Source organism: Lasiosphaeria miniovina, assembly GCF_030549165.1.
Source record: "Lasiosphaeria miniovina strain SMH2392-1A chromosome Unknown B0T26scaffold_1, whole genome shotgun sequence".
NCBI classification, from domain to species: Eukaryota; Fungi; Ascomycota; class Sordariomycetes; order Sordariales; family Lasiosphaeriaceae; genus Lasiosphaeria; species Lasiosphaeria miniovina.
This window is the reverse complement of record NW_026848220.1, coordinates 4,501,174-4,519,840: the sequence shown is the minus strand read 5'-3', so window position 1 is coordinate 4,519,840 and position 18,667 is coordinate 4,501,174. Positions and strand designations below refer to the sequence as shown.

Genomic DNA, 18,667 nt, shown 5'->3' with positions numbered 1-18,667 from the left:
AACCGGCCTAATCCTGTTCAGTCCATTCTGCACTGCCCCATCTCATGAAGGACCGAAGACAAACTTGCCTGGTCACAATATGGATCAATGCACGCGCACATATGTCGTCCCATCCAGAGATAGCTTGGGGAGAGAGGGGGCGAAGGGACAGCTGCATCATCGAGATAAGGCCCAGAGCTTGGCCGTCGGTCCATTGAGTGAGTGAAATGAAGGTTTCTGCGGCGGGGAAGGGCAATGTCATACGGACGCAGCAGACAGTGGGGAAGTTAGTTCGCAAGCTACAGCTTCCGACACTACCCCTGGACTAAATGGAGGTCGCGACGCGGGTCCGAGGAGAAACGCGGTTAGGTTTTCGCGAGCAAAACCTTGCTCGGAAAGCATCGTGGCGGCCAAACCGCTGATGTAAAACAGATGTCTCGGTGCCACCTCAGCTGCAGCTTCATTAACAGCGCGCAAAAGCATGCCTGCCATACGGCATTCCCCAGATTGTCCGTGCTCCTCGACTGCCGCTCATGTGAGATCTACCCTTTAACAGTCGACACTTTCGACTAGGTAACATAAATGCCGTCTCTTCACCAGGTATCCGTACATGGAGATGGTACATACCAACGGGAGAGTGGCCTGATGGTTCCTGGGAGCGATAGCGACAGCAGGTCCGGGAATGGCAGATTAGTTAGTGACAATGACTTGGATGGAAGACGAAGTGACCTATTTGTGCCGAGTTGCGTAGTTAGGACGAACGGCCTCGACGGGGTCCACAAGTGAATTACTGAGGAGTGTTAAGAAATACTTTCTTCGGACTATGCGTAGATAGTGCTTGATTGGCGATGATATATAGTCGCAGTCCACTTGTGTTCCCTTTCACCACTCATCTCTCCTGCCTTGCGACTCGGGTACAACGCCCTGGCGCCGCAACGAATGCAGCTGGGACTGCCAATCCATGAGGACATCGCGGCAACGAATCGCCGTGTCCAAGCCGTGGTTCCTTAGGACGACGCGCAAAAACCATCGCAAGCGAGTGGTTCTCCCTGGCCGCCCTTCGACAAGGTCTTTCGATATCACGTCAAATAAAGCCTTCGAGGTAGTCGTGTGTAGACCGTCCTTTGCCTGGCGCTCGAGAAATCGTACGCACTGGGACACATCGCGAAAAGCACACCTGTCTCGCATGTTGGGTACATGGCCCATCAGAGGCGCTAGTCCCTCCACAATCCTAGTCCTTTTCTCCCCAAAAGTCCCGCGGTGCCGGGCTACTTCTTTCTGAAGCTTCCTCCCCTTCAAGTTTTCGTACATCCCTATGTCCAGCACTCTCCATATTGTGTGAGATGGGAGGGAAGGGTCGAGAATTATCTCGTCTGTGTATTTTTGCTCAAAAAGTCCGGGGTCCCAATCTGGCCCGCCCGGTTGCTGCAGGTGACGCATGTACAGGTCATGAAGATCTATTGCGATGTAGTGGTTATCGGATTTCCAGGCAAGATGCTGGACCAGGTGCAGCGGCACCCGGTAGGTTTGCGAAAGAGCCAAGAGCGATGCCCTGACGTCGTCCGTCAGGTCCAGCTTGCCGAGCAACGTCCACAGACTGGAAAACAGCCCTGACCAGTGCCGGTGTCCCTTTTTCATGAAAATTGCCAAGAGCAAGGATGCAATGGCCGTATCGTCACCCTGAGATATCTGTTCATACTTGCGACGCGTTTTCAAGTCATGAAGATATCCTCGGCTCATCCACTGGCATAAAAGTAGCTCGCAGAGCTCGGTAGGCTTCAGAGCCGTTCTTCCCGAGGCGCTGTTAGAAAAACGCGCGGAACTGGCAAACAAAATGTCCTGGTTAACGAGGGGCATCCGAGCCAGCACACAAAGCCAGTTGTATCGCAATGTATCGGAGCTAACGAGTGATTGAGCTGTCCGCTCAAGCGCGAGCTTGTCAGCCTCATCGAGCAGGGGGGCATTCTCTTGGGGGTCGAGTGCTCTCAAGGCCGCTGAGAGTGCCTCGACTTGGCTGTCATAGGCCCCGTCGGGTTTTGAGAGCCATAGAGTAAAAAACACGTCGAGCATGGAAAGGACACCTATATGCAATCCACCCAAGTAACTGGCGGGGATAGCTTCCATAATCATGGCGAAGAGATGGCAGAGCTCATTGCTGGCAGGAAGCTTAGACATTTGCAATAGCAGCTTGTTCCAAAACACAACGCTAAAAGAGGCGGGAGTGAGCACCCTGGAAGTCACAGTTGCCGTGATTATGGCCGAATAGAGGGGTTGATAGAGGCGTGATGCAACTGGCAAGAGATCGGGCCGCGAATCCAAGGCACTCCATATCACGGTTGCCATAGAAGATATATTCCGAGGCTGTATCTGGCCTAGATAGATATGGGACTGAAGCTTGCGACAAATTGACTCGGTGTTGGAGATGAGGGATTCCGCGGAGAGAGTAGGAACGGAAGAGCAATAAGTCTCCACGTCTTCGCTGAAGAGAGGCTGGGGCGCGGAGAAAATGCGACCAGAGTCGAGAACAGATGTTTGTCCTCGAGGCCCCTCATGTGCGACTTTGTTGCCCCAGCCAGACCAGTTGGGCAAAGGACTCGTAGGGCTTGCAGCTAGCGTGCTGTCTTCACGTAGACTATTTCGTTCCGGCTTCGAGGTCGAGGTCGAGGTCGAGGCTGGCCATGGAGGCTCCCAGCGCCATTTCGAAAGATCGATAGACACTGGAAATGCCCACGGGGCGGGCGACGACGAACCACTGAGCGAGATAAGGGCGCCCATATGCCGCTTTCCGAGCCGCCGACGGTTTTCGAGTGGGCCGGGGATTTGGCTCATCTGCCTACGACCCGTCCGGGAGACATTGCAGTATCTCTGAAAGGCGGCTGCGAGCAGCGCGTCGGATATCCATATCGAATCACTGGAGGAGACGACGTGGCGTGGAAGAGCCCGACAGCAGCGAGTGGCCGGGGGGGTCATTGTTCGGGCTCACGGGCGACGATGGGCGATTGGGACTGCAATCGAAACGTCGCCATTCCCGTTCAGATACATTTGCCTCTGATGTCTGTTGTCATGCAGCCCCCCAAAAACAATTCGGGACCTGGGGGCCTCGAGCACGCTAGGATGGCGCGGTCGCGTTGGAGAGCAATTCAAGGAAGCGTCGTGAGAATTTTAAATGGGGTTTGAATTGCAGTTGCAGTCCCCGATGCTTCGCGCGCACGCACGGAAGAGCTTGGAAGAGCTTTGACCAACTCAAGGCCCGCTCGATGAATTGCGTTTTGTGGTCCATGCTCTGGGAACAAACTTTCAGTTTCCAGCCAATTGCTCCACATCATTGGTCGAGGAGGTGAGAGACTAGGGGCTGCCAAGTGACCCGAATAATTAGCCTACCGAAGGAGTAGCTCGTCCCTAGTAAATGCACTCAATGGCGGGGTGTTTCTAAATATTTAGAGTCTTTGGCCACGCTTCAACAACAAGCAGAGCAACCAGTGATATCAAAATTATATATTTTATTTCGCCAGCATGGAGCACTCATTCGAGCCGCTGAAGAACGATCTGATTGTGAGGGCAGCATGGGGCCAGGCTGTCGAACGGCCGCCCATATGGGTGATGCGGCAGGGTGAGGAGCCGGCGTCTTCTTGCATCTTGGATTGTCTTGTCTTGTTGGATCCGTCGAGGGGCTGCTTTTGCTGCCCCTGACAGACTACTGACCTGACATACATCGCTCCCCCGCTGACTCTCGCCGCCGCAGCCGGCCGCTACCTCCCCGAGTACCACCAGACTAAGGGCACCCGTGACTTCTTCGAGTGCTGCCGCGACCCCGAGGTGTCGTCGACCCTGACCCTACAGCCCATTGAGCGCTTCGCCGGCCTCATCGATGCCGCCATCATCTTCTCGGACATCCTCGTCATCCCCCAGGCCATGGGCATGCTCGTTGAGATGGTCGACAAGAAGGGCCCCACCTTCCCCAACCCCCTGAAGAGCCCGAGCGACCTCCAATACGCCGAGCTGATGCAGCGCCATGTCGATGTCTCCACCGAGCTCGACTATGTCTATCGCGCCATCACCTTGACAAGAAAGAAGCTACAGGGTCGCGTTCCCCTTATTGGCTTTTGTGGTGCTCCGTGGACCCTCTTCTGCTACATGGTCGAGGGCGGCGGCTCGAAGCTCTTCAAGGAGGTCAAGACTTGGATATACAAGTACCCCGATGAGGCCAAGGCCTTGCTCCAGAAGATCGCCGAGCTCTGTGTTGACTACCTTGCCTTGCAAGTCAAGGCCGGTGCTCAGGTACTTACTTGACGAGACCCCATCCCGCCGCTGTTTTTACGTGTTCGCGCTGACCGCAATCTCCAGCTCATTCAAGTATTCGACTCATGGGCCGGAGAGTTATCGCCTGCATCCTTTAAGCAGTTTTCTCAGCCCTACTTAGAGTACATCGCTAAGCATCTCCCCCCTAAGCTCAAGGAGCTTGGCTTGGATCCCGTGCCCATGATCGTCTTCCCCAAAGGCGCGTGGTATGCCTTGGACGCCGCTTGCGACATGGGCTACAATGTTGTCGGCCTGGACTGGCTTCACGCCCCAGCGGACGCTGTCAAGACCGTCGGCGACCGGCTGATCGTGATTCAGGGCAATGCGGACCCTGGTGTTCTCTACGGATCTCGCGCTTCCATTACCCAAGTCGTCAAGGAAATGGTTGAGGGGTTCGGCTGGGCGACAAGGAAGAAGGGCTGGATCGTGAACCTTGGCCACGGTAAGCATGCCTACCCTGTATCTGGTACTTAAACGCACATCACTTGGATTTCTGACCGAACATTCTAGGAATTACACCGTTTGTGAACCCGGATGACCTGAGATTCTTCTTTGAGGAGGTCCACCGCCTTACCAAAGAGGCGCAATAGCAAGTGACCGAGACTAGCTGGTGATGAGGGCGAAAAAAAAGTAAAATACTAAAGGGGGGCCATATAATAGACAGGCGATTTTAGTCCGAAAAAGCACACCGTGTCATACTCTCTTGGCATATTCGATAGAACTCCTTAGACATCCAACCTCCCCTCGCTCCTTGACCCTCCAGTTGTTCTATGTGAAGACTGTTTCTTAAGACAAAATGGGCAGTTTTTTATATGCATATTTTTTTTAGCCAACTATGAGGTACTTCGGGTTGTGATTTTCTGTTGTCTCGGGTAAGCGGTTGAGATTCTCACTCCCCCTTTTTCTCAACCGGCAGTTGAGTCGAACAGGGGTTTACTCAGTACTGTATTCCGTATTTGCATCGTAACCCAAGTCGGCAAATATTTGCGCAGAGTACCTAGGTAGATAGTTCCAAGAAAAAAGACAACATAAATAAAGATAAAATAATGGGAAAAGCCAAAGATACAACCCAGATTCCCTCCCTCTCAGCTGCTTGTCATAGGCTCGTGAATTAATACGGGGTATTAGGCTGGACAAGATGACATAATCAGTTTCTGTCCAATCATCTCACCTCCAGACCTTATACCTATAACGCCACGCGTGAGCGCGCACGGGGCAGTTGTTCACCTGAGAAAGTTACATGCCCACATGTACCTCTCTCACAGTGAAGCATGACCAACCCCCGGCCTGCCTGCACAAAATCAATCTTACGCTTTTAATCTTTGCTGAGTGTGGACATTCAATGGCATTTGTTATCCAAACGAATCCAATTCTCGTGTCATATTCAAACCCCTTTTTCTTTCATTTTCCATTGTAGCTGCCTATTGTCCTCGGTACGCTTGGAATTTGTCACTTTTTGGCGGGGGGCACATTCAACTGTTAGAGCTGCGATTGCGCTGCGCTGCACTACGCTGCACCACCACCAACCCCCGACTCGTGTCTTTTTTTGCGCCCGCCAAACCATCACCAAACGCGTCTCCCGCGAGTTCTTACAAGGCCCATTCAACCACCACAGCCATTGCGACGCCTGCAAATACTATCGAGCAATTTCGTCTCTTCTGCTGTATAGTTGCCAGCTTTCACTACCGTCGCGATCGAGCTGCATCCCCGCACGATGGATAACAAACGAAAGGCGACGAGTGCAGGTGGAGATGGCGATGACCGAGCTGCAAAGCGACGAAAGGTACCAGGGGTAAGTTGCATGCCTATCTCTTGTCTTGCCGTCTTTTTTCGCCCGTGGGCGCGGCTCGCCATGCCGCGGCGCATCGCGGTTTGTTTTGTTGGATGGGCGGCGGATGAGCTTTTAGGTCTATCCGCGATGGCGCCTGGTGCCAATGCAAGGTTGATGCCAACCGTTCAATCCAAGAAAACCCCCCCTTAAGCTCTCCCCTCAACCTTAGCTGTCCTCCTCAACGGGACCTCACCGTAATCCCTCGCTTTGCATATTGAATTGCACCTATCATGCCATCCCCTAAGGCTCCTTCCAGAACACTACGGGAGAGACTCTGAAGAGCTTGCCGTACACTGTGCGCAACTACCCACCAGCTAACAATCATGGATTCAGCCCTATTCCGATTACGATCTTTCGAAAGGCGAGAGCCACGAGTCCACGACGGCCTACGGTTTGCACTTTCTTGAAACGATACGTAGAACCAAGGACAAGAGGTATGTGGATGCGTTGCACATTTACGGAGCGTCCCTGTGACGACGCTTCGTTTGCGCCGATACGAAGCAATATGCGCGAGTCTCCCGTCCTCCAGAATAGCGCAGCTAACGAGAATATCGCAGCGGACGGACGGTCGCCGACTATTTCGAGAATCTTCTTCCTCGAGAGGGCAACGAGGATTACTATAAACGTATTCGCATGCCCATCTCTCTGAAGACCATTGAACGCAAGCTCAACAATCAAGACTTTGCGAACCTGTCCGAACTCGAAAGCTACTTCAAGCGCATGGTTACTAATGCTAAGGAATACTATCACAAGGGTTCCGAAGTTTTTGAAGATGCCGAGCGCGTGCGGAAGGCGCTCAGCAACTACATGACCAAGACAAACCCGGCGTATAAGTTGATACCGGGTTACAGCTGCATAGCTGCACCAATCCCTGAAGATGCCGAGTCGGAGCCTGAGGAGGCCGAATCTGCAGACGGCGAGGACGATGCCGAAAGTGCAGACGAGGATGCTGAGGGCGAGGATGACGAAGAGGAGGGCGACGAGGACGAAGAGGAGGAAGAAGAGGATGACGATGACGAAGATGAAGAGGACAACGACGGAACCCGAAGAAAGATCATCCTCAAGCGAGGGCCCGGCAGACCTGCCAGAGGCGGAGCAACACAATCGTCTGGCAGACGGAAGGATAGGAACAGCAGAGTCAAAGCCGACCACGAGTACGAGGGCGTGCCCTACAAGAATCTCAACTTCCAACAAGCCCAGGAAAAGATTGTCGAGGAGCTGATTCGCAAGCCAGACGAAGAGTAAGTTTCTTAGCTCCTACCCCCCCTCCTAATATTTCACACGGGCTGAGCTGACTTCAAATAGCGACCAATACTTCAGGGAATTTGTCCACTTACCGTCGCGTAATTATAAGGACTATTTCGCCGTCATCACGTCGCCGCTTTCGCTGAAAGGCCTACAGAAGCTAGTGAAAGGAATTCACGGTCGACAGGCAGCGACTGGGGTCAGCGACTTCAAAGGCTGGGCAGCGTTTGAGGAGAAGGTCAGTCTTCTCTGGACCAACGCCCACTACTTCAACGAGGAAGGCAGTGCCATTTACAATCTGGCGACTGAACTAAAGGTATGGTAGTCGTTTGTCTTCTCTGCCTCGTAGATGCCAACTAACCGTCGTGGACAATAGGATTGCTTCGAGAAAGAGGTGAAGGCGGCAAAGGCGGCGGTGCAAGAGCCCCCGCAACCGAAAATCAAGCTCAAGATGCCCTCAGGCTCCGAGACTCCGGTTGTGGCTCCCAAGAAGATCACAATCCACGTTGGCGGCTCTAGAGGAAGTGCTGCTCCTTCTCCAGCGCCCCCAACTCAGTCGAACGACTCGAGCCGCCCTGATGGAGCCGTGGACGGTCGGGCTCCGCCTCCGGCGACAGTGCCCACTCCCGGATTACTTGCTGGGCAGCCCGACAAGGCGGCGAGCCTGTCGGCCGCTGGCCCCTCCCCAAGCCCGTCAGTTCCGGGGTTCAAACACGAAGGCGTTCTTCAGCAATTGCCGGTTGCGATCCCACGCTCAAATGGCGCTGTACCGATGCCCACCAACATGACAAATGGACATGCAGCCGTTGTACAGATGAATGGCCACCCACCTCCTGTTGCGGCGCCCCCTCCTCCACCGCCCCTGTATGACAGCAGAATCCGTGCTCCAGGTCGGGGCAAGTCCCCCTGATTGTTTCCATGTTAACCCACATCATGAGCGCAAGAAGCAGTTATTAACGTCATGTGTATGCAGGTCTTGCGGATGCTCTCATACCGAGCCTCTTGCTCCGGACTCATCCGAGCATCCCGCTCGAGCGGAGGTTCCGCCTTGAAATCCCCGCACATCCCAAGATTGCGCAGCAGAACATTGCGGTGCACATCCCGGGGAATCACAGCAGGTTGCAACTGATCCCCCGGCTCGCACCGCTCGAGCAGCAGCAGCGGCCGTACAAGTTGTTTGTCACCATCAACAACCAGACCGTGGGGCGAGCGACGCCGCTGCCCATCCCCGACGACCCGCTGCCCCCGACCGCCATGGTCTTCGACCTCGCTTTGCAGCCCGGCACCAACCTGATTGTCGTCACGCTGATCGCCGCTCTCCCGCGGGGCCATAAGCTGCCCAACGGCGCAGAGTGCGAGATCGAGAAGATTACCATCAACGCCTTTATGTCAAAGCCTTACTAAGAGCAAAAGAGAATGAGAAAAAGAGCACATTTCGGCTATGTGTGCGTAGATTGCTTTTGCCTGGGATCAAGAAAGAGAGGTAAGGAATTTGTTGGAGCGGCGGATAGGTAAAGGACTTCGCATCTGGGGGTGCCGTTCTGGTGTCTGTTTTTATTTTACCTGCCAGGGAGTTGTGCGCAAGGGGCGCTATTGTCTATCTTTGGGGTGTGGGTGGGTAGGAAGGTTGGTTGTAAATGCGGGATTTCCTCTTTTTTTCCCTTCTCTTGTTTTACTTTATTCTGAATCCCAGGCTCTTGTCTGGCGCCCAATGCAATATTAAGCAAGACAAAATTTGTGCTGGGTTAATTGACAAAAAGGTTGAAGCTGGTCCGGTTGATATCTACCTACCTACCTGCGTACCTGCTTAGGTATTTACGAAGAGTTCTTTGGGCCTCTCTAACCACCACACAATACAGCCAAGTCACGTTGTTTTAGTGGACGGGTGTGGTCTGGGGAATGTCCAAGGTAAAATTCCTTACCTATTTATCTGTCTATCTCCGTATCGTGCGTAGGGTCGTGTCTGTCCTTGGGCACGCACGCACGCACGCATGCATCTCTGTCCTAGCCTAGGGGGTCGTAGCCGTTGTATGTACTACTGTAGTCTCTCCTCTCGGAAGGGAGCAAGGAGAGGGCAGATGGACAGACGGCTAGATTGGTAGGCCGCTGCGTTGTGTGATCTCCTTTTTCCGTGTCATTTCTTTCTTTGCTGTGGTTGCTTGTTTGTTCTGGCTTATTACTTTTTCACATGGTTATGGCCCTGCCGAGTCTGGGTTAGTTCCTGGTTTTGGTTTTGGGTCGGGAAGTGACGTTCCAGTCGCCGAGGGAAAAAAAGAAAATTGTTGCGTTTGGGCAATGTATTGATTGCAGTGTCTTTGTCAAAATACCCAGAGTATGCACAGAGGGATGGAGAGCTCGCTGCAACCGGACCACGGTTCGAACTTTGCGTGCCAGCTATGCAGAGCTGCTTCGGTATATGCCTGCCTCTTTGTTCTCACGACGGCCACGGTCTGATGACTGGGCCCCTTTATTTTACGAGGTACGAGGGTATAGCCGCCGAGGATGGATGCCGTTTTATTGTGTGGCCGCAATCGTCTACACCACTTTCTGCTTTTGGAGAAAGGGGCGGAATGGTTCTCTTTGACGGCCGAGCTAGTTCAGGATATCTATCGCACCGCTGTATGCAGTCCCAGTTCTCGCTCATTCACGAGAGAAGGGAGGGCCACAGCTGTGTCATCGGCTCCTTGTTCTCACAAGCATAGCAATCTCAACAACTTTCCGCTGCTGAAGCTAGGAGCTCAGTATAGTAGACGGAGGCAGCAAAGAATCTTTCAGCCGACAACATGGGCGACGACAGCAGCAACGTCTATCTCCGGGGCGGCGATCCAAGTTTCAGCCGCAGCCGTCCCCCAATGCCCGGCCGATGGTCATCTCGGGGCAAGACCGCGGATGAGGTGGGAACCCAAGATGAGGATGACGAGAGCGGGGAGGAGGGCAATGGCTACTACCGCCAGAGGGAAAGGCGTCTTGAGCGCCGGAGGCAAGTTGAGACGTGGCTGCCGCCTGGGGGCGACTACGAGGTGGCGCCTTTGGACATCCTGCGCCAAGCCAAGCACGAGATGCTGGGCATAGAAGAATGCCCGTTGCAGCCGGGGCCTAGACGGTTCGGCGGCACAGGAGAGAATGTTGCGCAGCGCGCAGAGCTCTGGATACTGGACTGGACACGCCAGCGCGGGTGGCGCACCCTAGCCGAGCTGCGTAGCGACTGGAGCCAGCGAGGGAAAGGGGAGTGGTGGCACCCGACGCGGCTGGGACTTGAGAGGGAGTGGCACAAGGACGAGGAGCCGACCGAGTGGTTCGAGTACCTGTACATACACCTGTACGTGCGGGTGGAAGACCTTGTCAAGGCCTATTTCAACTACGACGACATCTCCGGCGAGAATAGGGAGGGGATCTGGCTCAACTTCTCGCCGCAGTTCCGGTACTACGCCTCGCTAGTTGCGTGCCAAGATAACCACGTGGGCGGCTGGGACGAACTGCTTGCGTCGCGCCTGCACCGCAAGTACCTTATCACGGGAATCCTAGGCAAGGCGCTCGAGATGAGCGTGTTTGGCGAGCTGATGTTCGGGGCGGACCTGAAGCAGGTGGTGATGCTCCAGGCAGAGGACGAGGGCACCCTTTACCTGGAAGGTGAGTCCGGACCTTACCCTTTTCTGGCTTCTTTTACATAAGCATGTTCTAATAAGCGCACATAGGCTACAAGCGTACTGAGCTACGTTCCCGTTCGGTGCGTGCCCTGCTCGCGGGCGAAACGCTACCGCCCCTATTCTGGAATCAGGTCGACTGGGTGTCGATGCAGCTGACGAAACTTCTGCTACCGGCGGTGCGCCTCATGGATGTCAACTTCGAGGCCAGCCGGCGGCAATCGCTGCGCAGAATTCACCAAGACATCCACAGCATCGTGGCCGTAGCGGGTTTCCTGTCCATAGGCATCCGCTGGTCGCCAAACATCTTCCGCTTCTCGTCGCCTGTGCCCGGCGAGGCGTGGGGCTCGGACCAGCAACACGTGGACGATACAATCTATAAGATGTCACGGGCGGTGGCGGACCGGCTGGGAAGAAGGGCCGAGAGAAAGTGGAGAAAAGACAGGCAGGATCGGCAGCAGCAACAACAGCTACAGGAGCAGCGGCTGCAACGGCAACGGCAACGGCAACGGCAACTGCGGCAAGCCGGCGAGAGGGGAGGTCTACCTGGTCTCGTAAACAACGTCATCGCCGGAACTGACAGAATCTGGAATATGGTCAAGACGCAAGTCCAGAGCCGGATCCGGGTACCCGGCTCGCGTCTGGAGGGGGCGGGAGTGGTAACAAGAGATTTCGCCGGCGATGGGCGGGACTACTTCAACCCGCCGTCACGGATGGGCAAGGTGCAGATCGTGCTGTGGCCGATGCTGAAGCGGTACACGGCGAAGCAGAGCCCCGAGGCGGATCCGGACGGGTGGATCCCTATGGGTTATGACGAGGGCGAGACCATCACGTCTATCCTCAAGGCGCAGGTCGTGTACTACGAGGGTGAGATAAACTCGGAGGGTGAGGACGCTGAGGGGCACCCGACACTTGAGGAGTGGATAAGGCACAGGCGTTGGGTGGTCTCTTGGCGGCAGCAGCAGTTCCTGCGGCAGCTGGCGTTGGCCGTAGTTGTCTGGCTGATCCTCGATGGCCTGGCGTCGTACTTTGGCGGAGCGTTCCTGGCTTTCCGGAACACGGTCGAGTACTTCATGGCGGCCCTGGGCAGGTGGATCCTGAAGAAGATAGTGGTCTGGACGCTCGGGGTGCTCATCAGCATCACATCGCTGTCCGTCGCCCTATCCAAGGTGGCGTGGTGGTTCGCATATGCGACGCGGAACACCATTGTCGACCTGATTGGCATGTTAACACGCTGGGATTCCAACGCGCCCGGGCAGATCTGGCTGCCGCCTCGATACCATCTCGACTGGGCCTCGTTTAGGGACTTGATCAGAATCCTCAGAGGCGATCTGGGGTCGTGGTGGAGGGGGATGCCACCGGTTCCCCCAGAGGATGTCGACATCTGAACGTCAGTGTTTCATTTTTGGATGCCTAATACTCCGTAGGAAGTAGTAAAGATAAATAAGACGATGGAAACTGCCACTTCTCTATTTTTTGATACAAGTCACTAGCAACTTGGAACCGGATGGTTTGTAGAAATCACGCCAAGACATTGAGAACAATCTTCCGGGAGTCTAACAATTGAAGTAGAAAAGAAGAAGAAAAGGAAGATTACGTCGCCCTTTGTTGCCAAGCTGGAAAAAAGTGCTAAAACTCTAATAACCAATTTAAAGGTTCCGGTGTTCCATTGGCACCTTCCTGTCTATGCATCTTGAGAATTAGGTTGAAGTTAATACGGAGCTTATGTAAGTTAGCCAACCTGCAGGAACCTGCAAGGGCTTCCAACAGTGACAGGGATTCTTCAACCCCCCACCCGCCAGCTAAGGGTCTGTTTGCCAACATTCTCCACCAAAAAATTGTCGGCTTCAGTGGCAGCAAAAAAGACGGACAAAAAAATATTCCATCTCAAGCCAGTTTTTCAAAAGGTCTCATGACACCGCCACCAGCGCAGCTCCTCTTGATTCGGCAATAACCCCTAGTGACGGGCACACATCCACAACGCACACTGAGCCATGGACGCGGCGGCGCTGCTCAAGTCGCAGGGGTGGCGGGGCAAGGGCTTCTCGCTGCACCCGACCGACAACGACATCGGGCTGGCGAAGCCGCTGCTGCTGTCGGGCAACAAGGACGGGCGCGGCGTCGGCCAGAAGCCGCACTACACGAGCGATCAGTGGTGGCTGGCCGCCTTTGACGAGAAGCTCAAGGGCCTGGACACGACGAGCAAGTCCGGCGGCGTCGTGCAGTCGGTGACCGAGGGGAGGCTGGACATGGTGGCAGCCACCAGCGGCGGCACCGGCGGTAAGTACACGGGCGCCGGGGGCCTGTACTCCTCGTTTGTGCGCGGTGAGAAGCTCGAGGGCACCGTGGTGCTAGTGACACCGCCGGAAACGGCCGACGAGCACGAGGCCAACAAGGACAAGCCGAAGAGGACGAAGGAGACAAAGGAAGAGAGGCGCACCCGCAGAGAGGCCAGGTGGCAGCGCAAAGCCGAAAATGCTGCGAAAGCCGAGGCAAAGCTGAAAGCCGCCAAGCGGGCTGCTGCCAAGGAGGAGAGGAGGAGAACCCGGGCCACCGCTGGCAGCGAGACAAAGGAAGAGCGACGCGCCAGGAGAGCGGAGCGTAGAGCTCGCAAAGAAGCCAGGAGGAAGAGGCGCGCGGAGAAGAGCCTGCGCAAAGCCGACCAGGGTTGAACGAGCACAACACACAGAAGCGCACGCGCGGACATGCACAAGACTGAAAGCTGCTCGCTTTGGGGAGATTGAATTTCTCGGCGTCGTCCGCAGACCGCCAGCTGGAGCAGAACATCCCTTAGCTTCGGAATCCAGTTGGCATGGTATACCCTTGAAGCTGCCTTGCTCTCTTGCTATCTCGTCCTGAGCGCATCCACCATGAGGATATCGTCTCCCGAATGAGAGAAAGATAGACCAAGAGAACGAAGACCTAACAACCCAACGCGACTGCGGCAGGATCATAACTCAACCACGCACTTCCGCAGCGAAACGGTGGCGGCATTTGTCGCGCGCCACAAACCTAGTTCTCTCTCGCACCCACCACCACGCACCCCCGTCATGGCTCCTTGGGGATCTTGCCGGGCTTGTTGGATAGCAGCCAGGGCCGCCTGTCCCAGAAGTCGTCTCTAATGATGTCGAGGTGCTCGATCACGACCCGCGCCTTTGTCCGTCTCTTCCCGTCGTTCTCGGCCTGCGTCTTGGATTGCGGCTGCGCGGCCAGCTCGGCCATGCTCTCGCCCTCGCTCGCCGTGTTGTGGGTTCCTGGTTCCACGAGCTCGTACTGTATATAAATCACACACATATAATCAACATTTCCCGCCCCCCCCTTTATTTGCAATGTGACAAGTACAACTGAATAGTAGATGGGAGGGCAGACAGAGGAGGGATTAATAACTTACGTCTCTAGATACCACGCTGCCTTTCTTGTATATCTCGGGCTCGTTGTTGTAGTTGATGCTAAACTGTGAGTAGAGCAGCTCGTTCTTGTCTTTCGAGAATGTGCCCTGTAGGATATTTGTCAGAAATTATCTCGCATGTTTGAGAGTGTTGGCTTATCCATTGCCATTGCTGCGGAGACTGACGCTGAGCTTTTCCCCTGCCTCGGTGGAACTCATGCCCCCGAGCTGGATGAGGGCCCAGAACGTGGTGTTGTACAGATTGTTGATATGGCCTGAAGTTGGCATGTCAGCAAATATCGAACAGAGATAAGGGGGCATGCGCAGGCTCACAGTCAACTTGACGCCAGCTCATATAGTCTCGCAGGTTCTGCAGGCTGGGATAGCACACGGCTCGGCTGTCAAAGCTGGGCAGGGGCGCTGTGAGGGGCGTCTCGGGAAAGTACGTCGACCAGAGGAAGATGTAGTATGCCGTGAAGGTCGACACGACAGTCGAGACCAGCTTGCTACACGAGACATGTTAGTTATAAGCACTTTATCATGCGAAGAGATTGTCGTCTACAGGACAGGGTACCACTAACCTTGCGCGACGCTCAAAGAGGGTGCATGTTTTGTGGAGAACGAAGCTGGCGTTGAGAGAGAGACTGTGTTAGTTTGCTATACTAAAATGCAAAAGATGAGAGAGGGAGCATACCTGTACTCGTCACTCACGCCATATGCGATGGTAATGTCGGGCAGTTCAATCAGAACCTGCCTCGCAGCAGCGTTCATGAGATCCAGAGCCCGCTTGTCGTTGGGCTTCTCGAAGTTGTACTTGTTTGCGAATCTGCTCCAAAACCATGAATTTGATGTCCAGGTGGGTTTTCCGGGTATAACCAGAGAGATAATAGATGGACAGGGGAAGACGGTACTTGGTAAAGCCGCGGCCATCGATCCGAACCACGACCCAGGTATTGGGAAGCAGCTGGTCGGGCTGCTCGAACAGCTTGACATATTCGTATCTAAAAACAATCAGCGCCGAAGCCCGCAAGATGGAGATGCTCTCTGGACCCTTTCTCACTTTGAGTTGGCCATGATGCAAGAGTAACTGCCCTGGTGTCGAGAACTAAGCGGCAAACCTTGAAAAATCTCAGTCCCAGCACGCCTGGTCGGTATTCGTCTTCCTTGATCGACCCAGAGTTCGCTCAGCGCTATTTTTTAACCAAGATACCTATGTCTAGACCAGGTCTGTTGTGCCCGGTTGCGAGTGCAAGTGACTTCGAGATGGATGGATGGATCTGACTCAAACAACCCCACCTGGGTACCAAAGGAACATGTACCTTCCTGAAGTCCCTTTCTCCAACTAAATGCCCTGGCGCGTAATAGCCCCGGGAGATCTGCCGCTGTAACCCCAACCTTGGCGGGTGGGATGGCGGGGCCCGGTTTCTAAACAGCTGGCGTTTTTGAACTTTATGCAGCGCTAGCTCCAACTTTTCTTGATTGATTCGCGCTGCGCGTCCATAGGTGTCGGAGCTCGCGATGCGCAGAGGCTCTATTTTACCTCATGCCCTGCTCGACGGCGGCGCAAGATGAATCTCTTACTCTCTGATGATTACCTGCTTCAGGACTATCCCGAGCACATCACCAATACTATCCGGTCCGGCCACTCGACATGCGTGCGCTTCAATCGCAAGGGCGACTACCTCGCCTCGGGCCGCGTCGATGGCACCGTCGTCATCTGGGATCTGGACACGATGGGCGTCGCGCGCAAGCTGAGAGGTCATTCTAAGAACATCACCTCGCTCAGCTGGTCACGTTGCGGCAGGTATCTGCTCTCTGCCTGCCAGGGCTGGAAGGCTATCTTGTGGGACCTGCAGGACGGGACTAGGTGTCGCGAGGTGCGGTTCCGCGCTCCTGTCTACGGCGCCGAGCTTCACCCTTGGAACCAGTATGCCACAAGCAAACCCCCTCCACCCCCCCTTTAAGGAGAGAGATGTCCCCCTTGATGCTAGTATCTTGCTGACAGGCCACCCAGTCATCAGTTCGTCGCGGCCCTGTTCGAGGAGCAGCCAATGCTTGTCGACATCACCGGCACCGCAGACGTCAAGTATGTCCTCCCTTCGGTACAAAAGCGGGCCAACACAGAAACAGACGCAGCTCTCAAAGAGAAGCAGGCCAAGGAAGATGCTAGACACATGACTACAGCCATTGTTTACACGGCGGCAGGCGATCATCTACTGGCAGGCACGAGTAAGGGCAGGCTGAACGTCATCGACGCCAGGACTCGCGAGATAATCTACTCGGAGAAGATTGCTAGCGGTATTGTCACGACACTGCGCCTCACCGAGTCGGGCAAAGAGCTACTCGTCAATGCCCAGGATCGCATCATCAGGACCTTTCACGTGCCGAACCTATCAGCGGCCGACATGGATCCCGATACTATCCGGATACCACTCGAGCACAAGTTTCAGGACGTGGTGAACCGCCTGTCGTGGAACCACGTGGCTTTCAGCGCTACAGGCGAGTATGTGGCGGCGTCGACGTATAACAATCATGAACTCTACATCTGGGAGCGCAGGCACGGCAGTCTGGTGCGCATGCTGGAGGGACCCAAGGAGGAGCAAGGTGTTATCGAGTGGCATCCCCACAGGGCGCTGCTGGCCGCGTGCGGGCTGGAGACTGGTAGAATTAACATCTGGTCCGTCACGACTCCCCAGCGGTGGTCCGCCCTCGCCCCCGACTTCGTCGAGGTCGAAGAGAATGTCGAGTACATAGAAAAAGAGGACGAGTTCGACATCCACCCCCGCGAGGAGATCCAGAAGCGCAGGCTCGACCAAGAGGACGAGACCATCGACGTCCTGGCCCTCCCCAACGAGGAGGACGACGCAAGCGCCTTCCGGATGCCGATTCTCTTCAACTTGGGCGAGTCGGACAGTGAAGAGGAGTTTGTCAATGTGTCGCTCGGGACGCTGCGGCGCAAGAGCCCCGGGGATCAGGATGAGGCTGAGGCCGCCGCCGAGGACAAAGCTCCGGGTAAGAAGGCGGCCGGTGCTGGGCGTGGCCGGGGAAAGAAGAGATGACATGTTTAAGATACCCATGAAAAGGCGGGCGGCGGATAGATATGGAGGGGCATCATGAAGTAAGAAGGGGCCCTCCGCGCAAATCTGGAAACACACTGGCAGCGAACATGGTTTTAGCTTATGGCTAAGCTGAGGCGTGAGCTTATGGGATTTCGTCGAGACGCGACGTTATGAGCTTTTGACATTACAAGCAATAGCTAATGTGACCGTGCGGCAACTGCCCTGACTAACAATATCATCCTCGATAGCGAAAAGCGGTGGTGCTTAGAGCCGAGAGTACTTTGAGCTAATAGTCTCTAACGCTAGGTTGGGGCACACCTCAACTCGATTTACTCTTCCGTTAGCTTCTGGACAACGAGAACGAGGTGCCTTGGTAGGCGGCCTGTTTTTAACTGTTAATGAAATCCTTTTGGCAACCTCATTCTTTTTCAGGTGTCTTATATCCATAGGCATGATGCAGTTAACGCTGGCTTGCCTAGTTCTACTCCATATTCCAACCGGCTAGAGCCCCACAAATCACCTCGAACAGTAGAGGTTGTTTTAGGCCTATGAGGGCGACTAAGGCTAAATACCCAAGGTAAGAGGTCACTAGGACACGGGCATCAAAACTGTAACCACATTAGAGTGTTCCGCGTTGCCGTAGAACGGCGCGTATACGATGTGTGGGAACAGGAACGATAAGGGGCGGCTGGCAGGCGTTTAGTCGTCCACGACGCCTCTTTCTATACCTCGCCTAACGTCATAACCCCCTCTACTCTAGCCAAGTTTAAAAAGAACCCCTCAAAAAAGCGAAAGTGGAGTGGGACCTCAGAACTGCGGACCCACGGGGGGTTCGCATCGAGAGCGTGCATGGTTCTAGTTACTCATATACTTCAACAGGCTGTTTGTTGGAACAAGCAACAAACTTGAGATGTTGTCGGACCACAAAGTTTAAGAGTCATCTACGGGTACCGAGGTGATTAATTATTTAATTGGCATCATCCACACTATAGAAATTCATAAAAAGAATTGTCTTTCGGAAAAAGGTTGAATTTCTGATTTGGGACCCGCCGTGTTGGGTTGGTAAATGTCTTTACTGGAGCCCTTAACAACTTTCATACATCAAGAAGGCGAGATATCAGTTTTCCACTACGATATGTATTAATAGCACACCAGAAGAAGGATGGAAGGCGCTTGATTAGAACACACGCCTCAGCCACCATGGCATCTGACGTGCTAGCCC

The 18,667-nt window shown here is 54.6% G+C and overlaps 7 protein-coding genes across 7 annotated transcripts; 5 read left to right on the top strand and 2 right to left on the bottom strand.

The window, feature by feature from the left end:
• Positions 1–861: 861 nt before the first annotated feature.
• B0T26DRAFT_634365 (uncharacterized protein) lies at positions 862–2,949 on the bottom strand (the record flags this gene model as incomplete). The annotated part of the gene is made up of 2 exons (XM_060436624.1): positions 862–2,127; positions 2,272–2,949. 2 exons carry the CDS (start codon positions 2,947–2,949, stop codon positions 862–864), a joined length of 1,944 nt encoding a protein of 647 aa, XP_060303114.1.
• Positions 2,950–3,313: 364 nt separating this feature from the next.
• Positions 3,314–5,330, top strand: B0T26DRAFT_687734 (Uroporphyrinogen decarboxylase). Its single transcript, XM_060440950.1, has 4 exons — positions 3,314–3,589; positions 3,722–4,257; positions 4,324–4,720; positions 4,789–5,330. The coding sequence occupies exons 1-4, from the start codon at positions 3,493–3,495 to the stop codon at positions 4,866–4,868; spliced, it is 1,110 nt and encodes a 369-aa protein (XP_060303113.1). The 5' UTR covers positions 3,314–3,492; the 3' UTR covers positions 4,869–5,330.
• A 1,104-nt stretch (positions 5,331–6,434) lies between these two features.
• On the top strand, positions 6,435–8,875 carry B0T26DRAFT_61084 (uncharacterized protein). Its single transcript, XM_060435898.1, has 5 exons — positions 6,435–6,543; positions 6,667–7,350; positions 7,415–7,670; positions 7,731–8,250; positions 8,328–8,875. Exons 2-5 carry the CDS (start codon positions 6,743–6,745, stop codon positions 8,756–8,758), a joined length of 1,815 nt encoding a protein of 604 aa, XP_060303112.1. The 5' UTR covers positions 6,435–6,543; positions 6,667–6,742; the 3' UTR covers positions 8,759–8,875.
• Positions 8,876–10,746: 1,871 nt separating this feature from the next.
• Positions 10,747–12,386, top strand: B0T26DRAFT_844301 (uncharacterized protein; the record flags this gene model as incomplete). The annotated part of the gene is made up of 2 exons (XM_060447582.1): positions 10,747–10,984; positions 11,050–12,386. The coding sequence occupies exons 1-2, from the start codon at positions 10,894–10,896 to the stop codon at positions 12,384–12,386; spliced, it is 1,428 nt and encodes a 475-aa protein (XP_060303111.1). The 5' UTR covers positions 10,747–10,893.
• Positions 12,387–12,992: 606 nt separating this feature from the next.
• Positions 12,993–13,670, top strand: B0T26DRAFT_746170 (uncharacterized protein; the record flags this gene model as incomplete). Its single annotated transcript, XM_060444666.1, has 1 exon — positions 12,993–13,670. The coding sequence occupies one exon, from the start codon at positions 12,993–12,995 to the stop codon at positions 13,668–13,670; it is 678 nt and encodes a 225-aa protein (XP_060303110.1).
• A 188-nt stretch (positions 13,671–13,858) lies between these two features.
• Positions 13,859–15,715, bottom strand: B0T26DRAFT_61042 (tRNAHis guanylyltransferase-domain-containing protein). Its single transcript, XM_060435890.1, has 8 exons — positions 15,447–15,715; positions 15,298–15,387; positions 15,081–15,212; positions 14,968–15,012; positions 14,720–14,892; positions 14,547–14,661; positions 14,390–14,489; positions 13,859–14,271 (listed from the first exon to the last, which is right to left on the bottom strand). Exons 1-8 carry the CDS (start codon positions 15,458–15,460, stop codon positions 14,047–14,049), a joined length of 894 nt encoding a protein of 297 aa, XP_060303109.1. The 5' UTR covers positions 15,461–15,715; the 3' UTR covers positions 13,859–14,046.
• A 239-nt stretch (positions 15,716–15,954) lies between these two features.
• B0T26DRAFT_670552 (SWD1-like protein) lies at positions 15,955–18,126 on the top strand (the record flags this gene model as incomplete). Its single annotated transcript, XM_060439191.1, has 6 exons — positions 15,955–16,313; positions 16,401–17,398; positions 17,470–17,504; positions 17,790–17,818; positions 17,990–18,022; positions 18,069–18,126. The coding sequence occupies 6 exons, from the start codon at positions 15,955–15,957 to the stop codon at positions 18,124–18,126; spliced, it is 1,512 nt and encodes a 503-aa protein (XP_060303108.1).
• Positions 18,127–18,667: the final 541 nt, after the last annotated feature.